A 13867-nucleotide genomic window follows, 5' to 3' on the forward strand; every position below is an offset into this window, starting at 1 on the left:
CGATGCGTTCATACGCCTCACGGTTCAATTCGTAAATACAGAAAGACAAGAAAGGAACTTAAGTATGATTAGTTTAGCTTTGCGAAAACAACGAACATACATGTAGTAATATCATCATGCTCATATATAAAGCTAACTCAAATATAAAAAATAGTAAAGATATTCATGAATATCTCTGAAACTAACGCCAAGCAGCGGTTATATAGCGGTATATATAGGAAAAAGTTGCTCAGAATCATGTTATTGACGACATATTTGAGAATAAAATTATATAATTATCATTTATTATACGTAATCATTAGTTCAGTTTAATTTACCTATGAACGCAATCAACTTTCTTCTATATAATATTAGTGTTCCATATATTAGTAGTTCTGAATTTGATTGTGGATATGCAATTGGTCTTTATCCAGTTTATATAAAAAAATATATTTATGTAGGTATATTGATATAAAACATTACAATGTACTTCTACGAAAACATTTTATTTATATGATATACGTATATGTAATAAATAAAGTTTTTTAAAAAAATACTATAAGCTCGATCGATTCAGATATCGATAAATACATTATGGGAATCCCATTATTACATGTTCAGTAATCTTAATATTTTGTAGTTTGTAAAACAAAAGAAGTCTTCTAGATAGTGATGTTTTAAGAGAAGTATCATTAACTAACCACATTTCGATTTTTGTAAGTTATTGTAATAATAATTGTTATATTATTACATATTTGAACAAAGTAAAAAGTATAACTATCTAGAAGAGAAAATTTCTTCTCTAATAAAAGTTTAAGTTTGCTTGTATATATATATATTATAATTTTTATTGTTTAGTATTTTATAGGTATTAAAAGATTGTTGATGTTAAAAAGTGATCTTTACTTTATAAACCAGGAAGATTTAGAACAAAGATTATTTAAAAGTTGAAACGAACTTTTAAAAATATCCTCATTATATATATATATATATATATTATAGAAGTATTCAAATCTAAAGTTACCAAAGAAAAATGGACGTAGATGAATGGATATTGTTCAATTCAAATATATTTTCAAGCCAGTTTGATTTAGATAATAATCATATGAATAGTAGCTCAGAAGAAACGGTTCCTGAAAGTTATATGTATCCATTATTTTCAATATTAACTAATGTGGAATTACATATGGATACATGTAAAACTGATAACAATCATAACACATGTGCTATGTCCAGTAGAGAAAGTTTGGAGAGTAATAACAATGACTCAAATAATAATTTAGATTTTATTCACAAGTCTCAAAAGCAGACAGATATAATTTCATTATCTCAAAGTGGTATATATAAAACAAAATCTATAGAATCTTTGAGCAATCCATCATTAAGTGACTCTAACGATTACCAGATTACGAAAATAAGAGAGAAAGCTAATCAAATATGTACACTTCTGCCAATATATGAATATGATCGTGTATTTGGAATTTTATATAAAAATCGTTATGCAGAGAATTATATAGAGCTTAGTTTGTGGGATTTATTACCAACGAAAAGACCAGCAATAAAAATTTCTTGTAATATGAAATATGTAGATGACAATTCGGTCAAATGCAAACAGATATTTTATCATAATGGTTTATCGACACAGCAAAAAAATGTTCATGGGAGAAAAAGAACTAGTTCTATGAAACAAACAAGTGACCTATTAAGCATGCAATATTCATCGAATAATTCAAATACCGAATGTAAGGAGACTGTTCTACAAACAAGGTATAAAGGGAATAATAGCAAGAATTATGGACAAATATTACATAATTATATGCAATATTTGAGTAGTAAGGAAAACATTAAGAAACAGAAATTATTTGCCATATATAATCAGAAACAATTAAAAAATCCAACAAAAATGTTAGAAATGTCAAATGTTGATTTAAGTAATATAAGACCTTCCAGAATAAATTCTGGTGATTCATCATTTACTAATGAAAGAAATGTTATTAGGACAATAATTTCACCTAAAAATACATCGCCTAATATATCACCACGTTCCAAAAGCACATTGTATGATACTGTAACAAGTGATGTATCAGTTGCAGTAACAAAATCACAAGATTCACTTGAAAACATAGAAGTGAAACCATCAACTTTTACTGGAATTTATTCTATACAAAATACCAAACATGTGTTTGGAGGTACTAGAAAAAAGGATATTAAGTTTTTGAAGGAAACTAGTGAGAGCAAAAAAGCTATTGATATAGAAAATACTAGGATACCCCTAAGGATGCAACTGGATAAAAGATTAGAATTTATATTTCCTGATTTAGATAAGAATTATATTAATAAACTATGTGGAAGATATTCAAATACAGATCTTAGTTTAGATAAACAGTTTGAGGAGTTAATTAATATCATAGTGGAAGATAGACAAGTATGTCCTGTCGAAATAAATAGCAAAATAAATCAGGAAAAAGATTATGATATAGATGAAAAACATAATTATTTAAAAGGAATTTTTCCTAATGCAGACCCTGCATATTTAGAAAAAATTATAGTACAAACAGCTAATGATCCTGATAAATTAGACCAGTTCATAGAAGATCAATGCAAATGTCCTACTTATCTAACAATAGATGAAAAAATAAGACGAATGCGTATTACAGAACAGCAAATGCTATACATTCACGAATTTGATGTGAAACAGTTTTTAGAAATGTATCCATATCCACATACATATTTTGAAGATTCAAAAAGAAAGCATGAATACAATCCCGACGCACTTGAATTTCTGAAATATCATTTTAATAAATTTGAGGTATGTATGTTAAAATATATGTCACTTACGATGTATAAAGCATTATTTGAAATTTATAGGTGGAAACTTTAATGAATGTGTATAAACAGCATAATTATCACTTAACTATAACTGCAAATGCTTTAGAGAATATGAAACCGGATAAAAAAACAAATTATACAACCATGTGGGAAAAAACTCTATCAGATGATATTCCTTTATTACATGAATGTGCATTTATAAAATATAAAAATCGTATTACAGAATATCAAAAAGAATTAAAAAAAAAAGAAGATCAAGAATTTAAGGAGTTACAAGTATGTTATTATATTATAATACGCGCGAAAAGAAAATATCATTTTTTTATTTGTTTATTAGATAAGAAATGAACTTTTAATATGTCAGTGCTGTTATGTTGAATGTATACCATCTAAATGTTCAACATGTGATGATGGCCACGTTTTTTGTAACTTGTGCATTGTACGTGGAACTCAAACACAAATTGCACAGGGAAATGGGCATGTTCCATGCTTTGTAGATTGTGATGGAGAATTTAGACTTTCAACTCTTCAGAAAGTATTAACACCGATGCAATTTAGTACATTTGTCCGTAAGAAGCAAGAAAGAGAAGTAATGTCTGCTGGAATCCTAGGTTTAGTTTCATGTCCGTTTTGTGAGTTTGCATCTATACCTCCCTTAAAAGATAATGTTTTTAAATGTCTTAATCCCGAATGTATGAAAGAATCATGTAGGTAAGTTCGATTTAAAAAGATACAATAATTATGCTCACCGAATTTATGTTATGAGAAAATTTTTCATTTCTACCATTGTTATGCACTGTTATATTTTGAAATAGATTATGTAAAGAGGTAAATCATATACCGCTTAAATGCTATGAAGAAAAGACTGAGAAAGCACGTTTATTTTTGGAAGAGAAAATGACAGAAGCACTTGTACATAAATGTCACAGATGTAGCCGTCCATATTTTAAGGAGAATGGATGCAATAAAATCACTTGTGTCTGTGGCTGTATGATGTGTTATCTCTGTGATGAAGAAATTACTGGATATGAGCATTTTAGCATGTATGCATCACATAGAAGTTGTTTAATTTAGAACCTACTAATTAATAGAAATATTTGATTACCAGAGGTATATGCCCATTAACGAGTGACGATTATTCATTAAATGCTGCAGCAGTTCAAGCAGTTGCCCAGAAAACTATGAAATACATAGAAGAAAAGGATCCGAATATAAAGATAAATGCTGATATTGTTTTCCCAAATACAAAGTATAATTACAGTGATGCTAATAATAAATTAATACAGGTAAGATGTTAGTTTAATGATGTGCAATTAAAGTGTAGTTTTATTGATATTAAATACTTCTTATTTACTTTATAGAAACGAGTAGACAATATAACAAGATTTGCTTAAGCGATATATAAGGTATATATAATGTTTTTCTTCAGAAAAAGATTAGTTTTGTGTAACTATACTATAATTTTTTTTTTCATGTGTTAAACATTTATAAAAGTTGAAAGAATAATATAAGTACATTTCAGTTCTATTATACTATTATATTCAGTTATATTATATATTATAATATTTGATTGAAATTGAAAATTTTTGTTAACAATAGTTGAAATTTTATTTGGAATTGTCTAATATTTGATAATTTTGCATTTTTATACATTAATGGCTGTTGATAATGGAAGAGGTAGAGATAATATACAAACCAGATAGAAATACAACATATCATCAGATGCATCTATTTTTATTTCGAATATTATTAATGTGTACATGTTCAATGTATCATAAAACTTAATAAATAGATTACTTTTAAGACTTAATGAAGACATTACTTTCCTTTTTACTTTTTTTACTTTTTAGTATTTAGAGGCCCATTCGAGTATCAATAATTCCTTCTCCATAATTATGAGGAGGTTCACTGGTTTGAGGTTGTGAAGTAGTAGTAAGTATTGGGATAGTTATTTTGGGATTCCCCTCAACATTTTCATTACTATTAAGATTTTTATTGTTAGAATTTACGTTATCAGAATATTTCTTATTGGCACTTGTACAACCAAGATTTTCATTACTTGTTAGCTTTATTTCATCAAATTCAGTAATGATCTGCAAATGATTATTTGAAAATTAAAATATTTACTTTAATATAAAGATCTAACTTATCACTAATGAAATTACATATCATTTAACTTATCCATATATGAAATGTATATGTATAACATTTTCTAAGAACTTCTGTCACTAATGTCATACTAAGTAACTTACGATTTCGCCTGTCAACGGTCTATGACAAATCCTCACAGCAGTGCAAGATTCTGAGGCCTTATTCTGTTGGTTAACTTTGTGTGGAAAAAGTTTTTCTAATTGTTTATGGAATAGTGACTGGTCTGATGGGACTTGCATGTATGCTGGTGTTGGAAGTGAGTGGCTTGGTGTAGGCAATGAATGTTCTGGTGGTTCAAACTGATGCTCCGGTAATGAAAACCAGTGTTTCGGGCGGAAAAATCTACTTAAGGGCCTTTCATGATTTTCCCGAAAAATACTAGCATCGGCCACTGTCAGTAGGAGACATACAGCGAGAATTTGCTTCATCTCCTAAATAATAGAAATTAATATTAATATATGGTAACGTGCAATAAAATAAAGCAAGGGTATGATACACTCGTTGCGATACACAATGGTACAATAAACTCGAAACGATACCGAAGTTACTGAGAGAAAGAAAAAATATTCACTATAACTATAACATTCATGCATTGTGCAAAAACATTGTCGGTTAAACATAAAAAAATACTATTGGTTAAACTGTGACTCATAATTAAGATGCTTAACCAATTATATATCCTTGACTGATTGTAATCGGATTTTTTCTAAAGAATCTCATCAGTATTACTGTAATTTATACGTAGGTTTCATGTAAATTTTTACTATGATGTGACCTCGAAATTCATTCTATTTCTCTAATTATGAAGAAATCACTGTTATCGTTAGTATGGAGTAATATTATTTTAAATAATTTCTCTCAAGTTCTTTCAAAGGGTAGTGGCTAATATATATACATAACTATCTCATTTCCTTTGATACCATGGAGTAAAAGTACATTTTTTTCTACATTTTTTTAGTTTTCTAAGCTAATCAAGACAAGCTAATTGAAGTAGTTCAGGGACAAATATATAGAAATGATTAACGACCACGAACGCTATGTCGTAACTCACTGTTGAAGAAGTGCAAAGGACAATTTACGTTCACCGAATTTACCGGTGAGAGAGAGAGAGAGAGAGAGAGAGAGAGAGAGAGAGAGAGAGAGAGAGAGAGAGGGAGAGAGAGAGAGAGAGAGGGAGAGAGAGAGAAGATCCGGAACCGTTTAAACGTTGGCGAGGCCTTTTATGAGTATATATATATTTTTATGTATACGTACTTCTGGGGCTACTTTCGACGATTTGTGTCTTGAGATTAGCAAATACCATTAATCGCATAAGTCGCAAGCAATGTGCTTTTAAACGTGGATCATCGTGAATTTATGATAATTTATGCCGAATTGCGATCATCGTGACAAAGGTCAATGTAAGTCAGTAGCTTTTGCGATTCGATCATTTGTGTTACGATCTAACGCATTGACGTAGGGGTTGTTGATGTGAATTGTAATCTTAAGGCGTAGCAGAGTCATAAAGTCAATTAATCAGAATGTTACAAATGGATTGTTAGAAAAACAACTTAAAGTTTTAAGTAAACGTAGTTTCATTGAAACACGATCATCTTTCATAAATGCAAAATTCATGTTTCCAAAAATGTTCATCACATTAATTTGTTCATTGTAACATTTTGTTCATTCTCGTTATAATCAATAATGAGGTTTTGGAGAATGGACATTTAATGTGCATCATCCTAATATGTGCGTAATTATAAATTGTAAAGTAATTATAAGATGAAAATATTTCGCTATTCAAACGTTATATATATATTATTATATCAGCATATCATATATATTATTATTTATGGCGTAACAATATCCTTCAAAAGTAAAATACGTTGAGATTCGAAAACCATGTTCTTTGGGTATGTTTTAGATACCCTCTCTAGGAAGAGATTTCTTGACTCTCTGCACCTTTTACGCACGTGCATTAAGAAACAATTCAGAGATAACCAGCTTCATTTTGTACGTTTAAATTACTCTTATTCAGAAACGGTGAAGTTAGAGTTCTTTTTTATAAAATGATTCTCCTAACCATTTTATGCAACATATTAGTTTTCCAATAACTGTTTTTCCCTAATTGATCAAAAAGTCATTTTCGCAATGAAGATTTGTGATGATGAATATCTCTATTTCTGTAAGGTTAAACTCTAGATTGATTTGTGTATAGATAATATACTAAATAACATATCATCAAAATTTCAAAGACATTGTAAGAAAATTAATTTATGCTACAGATACCTTAACACGAAAATAATTATCACTTCAACGATGAAAAGATTAAACAAGGAATATTGTGACGAAAGTGAAAATTTCGAATAACTCAAATAAAGGAAAATATGAGGAAGTTGGATTATTATCGGGATTTTGGCATATATATATATGTAAAGACTTACACCGATTTTAAACGCATCATAAATCCTATTCACGTACACCATGCAGCTACTAAGCGTATTTATTCTTTTCGTAAGTTCCAATTACTTTGTGAAACGTATTCTTCTCTTTGTCTGTCAGAAATATACATTTTTATAATTATCATTCTCCATATAAAATATTTATTTATATATTGTATAATTATAATTATTTCATTTTTCATATTGTCATAAATCGGTTTTCAGCCGCGTGAAATCATAAATTTTTATAATCACTATTTTAAAGAGAATTTATCAGTTTTTAAAATTATTTCTCTGAGAAAAAAAGCAAAATGCAACCAAATAACTTCGCAATAGCATAGAATAATTCTGTTCCAAATTTTTTTAGATTTACCTTACAATGGTGTCGTCGAGAACGTATTCCTTGGGACGACCCAACGACCTCATCATTAATGAGAAGCGGCGATAAAATATTAAACAACGTATTGGGTTTGGAAATGACTAACTTCGAATTCAACAAAAGTGTTAAACTCGCTGTTTTAAAATTATTAGCCGCTGAAATTGACGTTTTAACGAACAATGTTCAAAACAGCAACGTTTTTGATTTAATGAATTTGCTTGTCTTTAAACTCCTCATGAATATATTGGGACCATTATCATCGAAGAATAGTGATAGCATTCTTTTTCCTGAGTCAGAATAAGAGTCTGATAAAGACTGGTTTCACGAAAATGTGGAAATTCCTGTGATTTACAAAGATTCGTCAGGAAGTCCTATGTTAACGTCAAAGGAACCATTGATCGAAGAATCTTCAATATTCGTCGAAGAATCGTCTGTTTAGAAGAAATTTTATAGTTATAATATCTTTTATTATTGACGTTTATGCGGATTTATATTTCTATGAACATAGTTTATAGAAATGGATCGCCGGAAAAAGTTTATCATCTATACGCCACTTATTAAATATATATGACAAGTATTATTTTTTGTGTATTTTTGGTATATTTTTAAGTACTGTGATTAACATATTCTGCGAACTTTTGCATTAAAAATTTTTCTTTTTAGATGTATATATATGTATCTTTAGTTTAAGTAGTAGTAACATATTTAGTTTAAGCGTTATTTTAGATGATTTGTATAGATATTAATTCTGTTGCGTTGTTTGGATACTAATCAAATTATTGAAGCTATTTCCACTAGCAAAAACTGACCATTTTACAATGTTACGACTTTACAACTTATAATTTTACGAATAAGGAACTGTATTTTCCTCGAAAGTCAGTCATAAAAAACTTGTACTAGAAAAAGCGCCTTAAAAACAAATAAACATACAGTATAGGATACATTAAAAATATACAGAATACAGAGTACTATAAAAAGATATAGTGAAAATAGAAAAACAGAAAGGTAAACAAAGAAAGCTATTATAAGAAATATCGATGTCAGTTTTCTGGAAGTTCCAGATCGCTCCGCTTTTTAAAAAAATTCAGCGTTTCGTTATTGCTCCGCGTGGGCTCGCCTCGCGTATTTATTAATTGTTTGAGCTTCTCATAGTCGTTTTTCCATAGTAAATGTCTTCTAAAACGAATGTCGTGGTCATAAGGACAGACACTCCAGCGAAGATCACCCACATAACCAGTTCAAGCGTGACCTGAATGAATTATAAAAGAATTTTAATTATTACAATTTTCATTTGGCAAACTAAAAATCATAACGAATCGTAACTGAAAATAATAATTTTAAAGCCATAATAATTTTTAAGCCAAAATTTTAAGAATTTAAATGTCAAAGTATCATCCCCTTTGTATCTTAGTAAGTACAACTCAGAGTTGTAATAATATTAATTATGAAATATTAATTAATATACAGTAATAATATATAACAATAAAAAAATGTCTAATAAACGTAGATCTTAAAAATCGGTCCTTTGTAAAATCAGCTTTTGAAAGAATTGATTTTACGTCCTATGTTGATTAGATATTTTTTACTCCTTTCGATGAGTACTATCATCCTTTCAAGTTATGGACCCTTTTTTTACGACCATGCTGTACCATATTAGAGATTTTATATATATATATATATCTTATATATAATAATAATATATTTTATATAATACGAAATTTTTATTTGTATAAATATTTACTTCTACTACGGTTTTCAGGATTATCCTTAAACGATGATTGACAGAAATCCATTGCCAGATTATCACTGGCAGAAGAATGATCAAAAGTATTGCTTCCAGAGCGTGCAACACTATTAACGATATCGAATGATAAATCATAGATTTTCTTCGAAATTTCTGTCTACAATGACGCAGTTATTTTATCGTTAATATTAATATATATTTTATTTCGTAGTATCTTAAATTTTTAAGTACCTATTTTCTAATTTTTCTTTTTCTTCTTGGTTTTCTTCTACTTCGACTACTTCGTTGTTGTTTCCGCTATCCGTTTGATTTTTAATGTCGTACATGTTAAATGATATTTGGATAAATTAAATGTAAAGGATTTCCCCGAGAGATAACTGCTTGTAGATAAGAAGCATTCAATACCGCAAATTTCCTAGTACATCTCATTTTAAATTTGTCAAATTAGACAAATTGGACGATGAAAAATTGGATGGACAAGGATGTTGCTATCTTTCATTTGTTTTCATTTAGTTTCCATTCACAAGGTGAACAAAAAGTTGCTAGAAACCAGGGGGTCACATACAAATCATTTCTCTTATAAAAATTACTTAGAGTACAATAAAACATCAAATTTCAAATAATTACATCAATCATAATTCAATTTACATATTTATGAGTCAATCATCATCTAATTGTAAATAATAAACTTGAAACGTAGATTCAAATTCAATTTATTTTCCTCACAACACGTAATGTAACAAAATATCAAAATTTGAAATAATAGTATCGTATATCATTAATAATTAATCGTTATCTAATTACTAATAAACTATAGATTCCATCATCAATAATCGTAATACTATTTGGTAACGTTCTCTATCCGGCATTTACATCATTCGTTTATCGCGCTTTCGATCATTGTAGTAACTCATTTCCAGTCGCCAGTCTTCAACAACCGCTTTCTTCTTTTATGGCACAAAGTGACGCTGACTCAATCGGTTAATTATTATGATAATTAGGCGACTTCAAGGATCCACAACGCAAACATTTTACCAATTTCTTGTTTGCATATCTTTCGTAAAACAGTCGGCCGTTGTTTTATCGCATTTTGATGTTGTTCTAAGCGATTGAGACAAAAAAATGCGGTTTGATGGAAAGAATCTCAGTAAGCTGGTTAGTTGTAACAAGATTTTCGACCAACTGGGAAACTGTGAACATGATTTTTTCCTCGATGCTGCCTTCTAGCCACCTGTTGCCTGTACACGAACAGTGGCCTAAAAATTTTGGCATCTTGAGCTTCTAGATCTTCTAGATCATTCTTGACATTGTCTTGCTTTGTTTCTGCTTTGATGGATCTGGTTATTCTGGATCTTTGATTCGATGGAATTTGATAGCTGGCTGGAGGTATCTGAGAATTACTTCTTTCAATATGACCGTTCATTTCGAGATGCTCTTTGGTTTTTCCGTAGGCTTCGACCTAAAATTGATTGATAAAGATCGTGAATTTTATGTAAGAAAATATTTTTTAACGCAATAAATAACATTTCTATTTCGATCTTTAAGATCGAGTAATCAGTTTTTCGATAATTTATCATTCATATTTTGATGGTTAATAAAGAAAATTATATTGTTTGTATAAAAATTTCGTGTTGTATTAGGTTTTTAATAGGTTAAAGAAAATTGCTAGTGAAAGTAAAGAAGAGACTCCTTTTAAGGAAGATTATTCGTTTTTTATCGATATTTCAGATTTTGTTTTCAGTTGAAATTAGGCTTACGAAAGAAACGTGTTTCCATAGTATAAGTGACGCAATATGTATTAATGTATATATTTTAAATCGTCTATCATTTTAACTTAGCTGAAACTAAGAAAATATAACGCCAGTGAAATGTTTAATTTTGTATGAAGTTCAAGAGAAGACACAAATTTATTTCTATAAAATTAATTTACCAATTAAACATTATACTTACATAAAAAGAAAAATGTCGAAATGACAATAACAATTGAACAGATTTTCCTATTATTCCATTATTCTAATATTAATATCCTTGAAATCTAGAAAATATTCCCACGCACCGTACGAGCAATCCTCGAAGTGTCCTCAATATCTTTTATAATTTCTTCCTGTGTCTTCTTTTCAATATAGCCATTATTCTCCAAATTCTTTTTCTGCACTCCATACGCTCGAATTCCAGGAAGATCCTCTTCGGAATTAATATGGATCTTTTCCACTTTGCCATCAAATCCATGTTGATTTTCTACATGCAATCTCCTAGTTCGACTATTTTCCCTAAATTTCCTTGGAAGCCTGTCTGGTATGTCTCCTACAGTCCGTAATCGTGACATAGTTGGTTCAGAAAACTCTGCGTTCAATGATGCCGTATAGTTGACATCGAACGATGCCATCAGAAACAGAACCTGCAAAAGATTTAGAATAGAAACAAAAATTCAATGCACATAATTTTTTAATCGCATTTTAATTATGTATGATTTTAAGGTAACTGTTATTGAACTTGGAAAAGATTGGACGCTTTTTGTTACGTATTGGTTAGATAATCTATACTGTTTTTAATGTTTCGATAAACAAGTTTTGTTGATGCATGTATGTATGACATTTTTATAAGGGGTTGATATATTTAAATAATCAATGATATCGCTACTATAAATTTTCATGGAGTTTTCCAACTTTTTCTACAGTTACTAATATTATTATCAAATCATTATAGCTCTATTATCATAAAAAGTTCTAAAAACTCAAGCAAAAAGTCCATTGTTTACCAAACTTTTATCAATATTTTATTTTACTTGATTAATTTAAAGGTTGAGCTATTTATATCAATATAATACTATATCAGTTAATATCCATACGGTGTATTAATGTTATCACCAGACTGATTTTTATGCATTTATGTGAAATTTAAAAGTGCAAAAAATATGCAGAGTATATATACATACAATACATAAAGATATATAAAATATCCAAAAGTAGAGTATTCATAATCAATTTTAACAAGTAAATCAAATCGCTGTTTAAAATGTATTCCATCGATTTTGTTTATAAAAATATAAATTTGCATAAAAATTCACAATCCAGATATCACATTAACTCTCTCTTACCACGAGTACAGTCCACATGGCGCAAAGATTAACGTTTCTCAACTGAAGATATCGAAATCCACAACAACGAATTCCGTTCTCGGCGACACTTGGATCACGATTGAGGGAACAGATTGGTCGAGCATCGGTTATATACGTGACGCGTTTGCGATCTCGAGGAACGCGATTAAGTTGCTGCCACTCTCGACGTATACAGAGAGAGGACGATGTGGTTGGAGCTTCCAGTTTAGATGTGAGTCATCTTCGCGACCGATCCTCGGAAAAAAGAAAAGTAAAGGGGGTCGTCTTGTTTCTTTTGTCACTTTCGAATTGGTTTTCCACGCGAAAGCTCGAACACCTTGAATGTTTTCTTAGCCTGGCCTTTTTTTCCCGACCTTTCATTCCGCGTGGAACGATAGCGGTATTGTTTGTAATTTCTTTCATTTTACTTTTTACTCCAATGTATCTTCCCAATGATATGCATTATTGCATTTTTAGCATAAATGTGTAATATTGATAATTATTATAGATTTTTTAAAGTATCCTTTTGTTTCATGTTTTCTACCTTTTTTTTTCTTTAGTTGTTATATGAAGTTGTAATATTTGAGTTACTTTTCATAATTGTGATATTTGTAAAAGTTTGATCATTGCTTTAAATTTTCTGTTATGTGGATCTGCAATAATAATTATTTTTATTTTACAACGTCATTTTATTGATAAAAGAACCGATTAGATAAATATAAACGCATGTTTGTGATTAGGAGCATTAAATATAACTCTTAACAAAGAAACCACAACTTCTTTTGGCCACCGCTCCTAGTTCCTATATGAATAAAACAAACTAATTAGATGTAGGTCTTGATAAAAAGAAAAATATTATAGTTTAGCCAAAACCACTGAAACGTACATATCCATAGAATTAAATTCTATATTCTAATTTCTTTTTATTATATTTCAAAGGAATCTTTATAATTTTCAAAACTATATTTCATATCTACCAATTTATTTCTGCAATTGCTATCCATGAAGAGTCAGCCCTTTGCTCATTGACTAACAAATTTCAAGAACAGACCCCTATTTCACACCTTGGTAATTCCCTTAAGAGATACTCCACTTATTCATCACATTAGTACGAAGAATTTTGCCAACATACCTCTCAAATCAGTCACCACATTTTTCATAGGTGTTAAACGTCCACTCAGTGGTCGTTAAACATTCGTATGATAGGGATCATCCACAATTGGGATTCACAAGTGCGCCTTTCTCCCTACTACCAATATTGTACAAAA

General features: G+C 29.5%; 3 protein-coding genes, 1 long non-coding RNA gene and 1 pseudogene across 8 annotated transcripts; 2 read left to right on the top strand and 3 right to left on the bottom strand.

Moving 5' to 3' along the window:
- Positions 1 to 87: 87 nt before the first annotated feature.
- LOC126921711 (uncharacterized) lies at positions 88 to 4618 on the top strand. Of its 4 annotated transcripts, none has more exons than XR_007712526.1 (7): positions 88 to 2788; positions 2848 to 3084; positions 3146 to 3519; positions 3624 to 3851; positions 3964 to 4094; positions 4170 to 4214; positions 4303 to 4618. XR_007712526.1 is itself a non-coding variant. In XM_050733496.1 (7 exons), exons 1-6 carry the CDS (start codon positions 1013 to 1015, stop codon positions 4200 to 4202), a joined length of 2826 nt encoding a protein of 941 aa, XP_050589453.1. In that variant the 5' UTR covers positions 88 to 1012; the 3' UTR covers positions 4203 to 4214; positions 4303 to 4618. The 4 variants fall into 4 exon arrangements, 2 of the variants coding, with proteins under 2 accessions (XP_050589453.1, XP_050589443.1); XM_050733496.1 differs by having other exon boundaries at positions 3917 to 4094; XR_007712525.1 differs by having other exon boundaries at positions 4170 to 4618.
- Positions 4527 to 6345, bottom strand: LOC126921931 (putative mediator of RNA polymerase II transcription subunit 26). The gene is made up of 3 exons (XM_050734013.1): positions 6214 to 6345; positions 5061 to 5390; positions 4527 to 4901 (listed from the first exon to the last, which is right to left on the bottom strand). The coding sequence occupies exons 2-3, from the start codon at positions 5385 to 5387 to the stop codon at positions 4662 to 4664; spliced, it is 567 nt and encodes a 188-aa protein (XP_050589970.1). The 5' UTR covers positions 5388 to 5390; positions 6214 to 6345; the 3' UTR covers positions 4527 to 4661.
- Positions 6346 to 6481: 136 nt separating this feature from the next.
- Positions 6482 to 8014, top strand: LOC126922014 (uncharacterized). Its single transcript, XR_007712628.1, has 4 exons — positions 6482 to 6687; positions 6863 to 6951; positions 7224 to 7452; positions 7747 to 8014. It is a non-coding gene; the product is annotated as an uncharacterized LOC126922014 (long non-coding RNA).
- A 53-nt stretch (positions 8015 to 8067) lies between these two features.
- On the bottom strand, positions 8068 to 10057 carry LOC126921937 (uncharacterized; annotated as a pseudogene).
- Positions 10058 to 10199: 142 nt separating this feature from the next.
- Positions 10200 to 13759, bottom strand: LOC126921919 (uncharacterized). Of its 2 annotated transcripts, none has more exons than XM_050733984.1 (4): positions 13577 to 13759; positions 12600 to 13401; positions 11559 to 11900; positions 10200 to 10961 (listed from the first exon to the last, which is right to left on the bottom strand). In XM_050733984.1, exons 2-4 carry the CDS (start codon positions 12615 to 12617, stop codon positions 10659 to 10661), a joined length of 663 nt encoding a protein of 220 aa, XP_050589941.1. In that variant the 5' UTR covers positions 12618 to 13401; positions 13577 to 13759; the 3' UTR covers positions 10200 to 10658. The 2 variants fall into 2 exon arrangements, with proteins under 2 accessions (XP_050589941.1, XP_050589931.1); XM_050733974.1 differs by having other exon boundaries at positions 12600 to 13252; positions 13577 to 13704.
- Between the last annotated feature and the right edge of the window lie 108 nt (positions 13760 to 13867).

This window comes from Bombus affinis, chromosome 1 (genome assembly GCF_024516045.1).
Source record: "Bombus affinis isolate iyBomAffi1 chromosome 1, iyBomAffi1.2, whole genome shotgun sequence".
NCBI classification, from domain to species: domain Eukaryota; kingdom Metazoa; phylum Arthropoda; class Insecta; order Hymenoptera; family Apidae; genus Bombus; species Bombus affinis.

Bases quoted from the DNA above. Each gene is read 5' to 3' on its own strand.
- LOC126921711 (XM_050733486.1), top strand. From the start codon at position 1,013: ATGGACGTAGATGAATGGATATTGTTCAATTCAAATATATTTTCAAGC. The intron at 2,789-2,847 runs GTATGTATGTTA...TGAAATTTATAG, and splicing joins ATCATTTTAATAAATTTGAG to GTGGAAACTTTAATGAATGT. The intron at 3,520-3,623 runs GTAAGTTCGATT...ATTTTGAAATAG, and splicing joins TGTATGAAAGAATCATGTAG to ATTATGTAAAGAGGTAAATC.
- LOC126921931 (XM_050734013.1), bottom strand. From the start codon at position 5,387: ATGAAGCAAATTCTCGCTGTATGTCTCCTACTGACAGTGGCCGATGCT. The intron at 4,902-5,060 runs GTAAGTTACTTA...AATCATTTGCAG, and splicing joins GACCGTTGACAGGCGAAATC to ATCATTACTGAATTTGATGA.
- LOC126921919 (XM_050733984.1), bottom strand. The intron at 10,962-11,558 runs GTGCGTGGGAAT...AATCAATTTTAG, and splicing joins CTTCGAGGATTGCTCGTACG to GTCGAAGCCTACGGAAAAAC.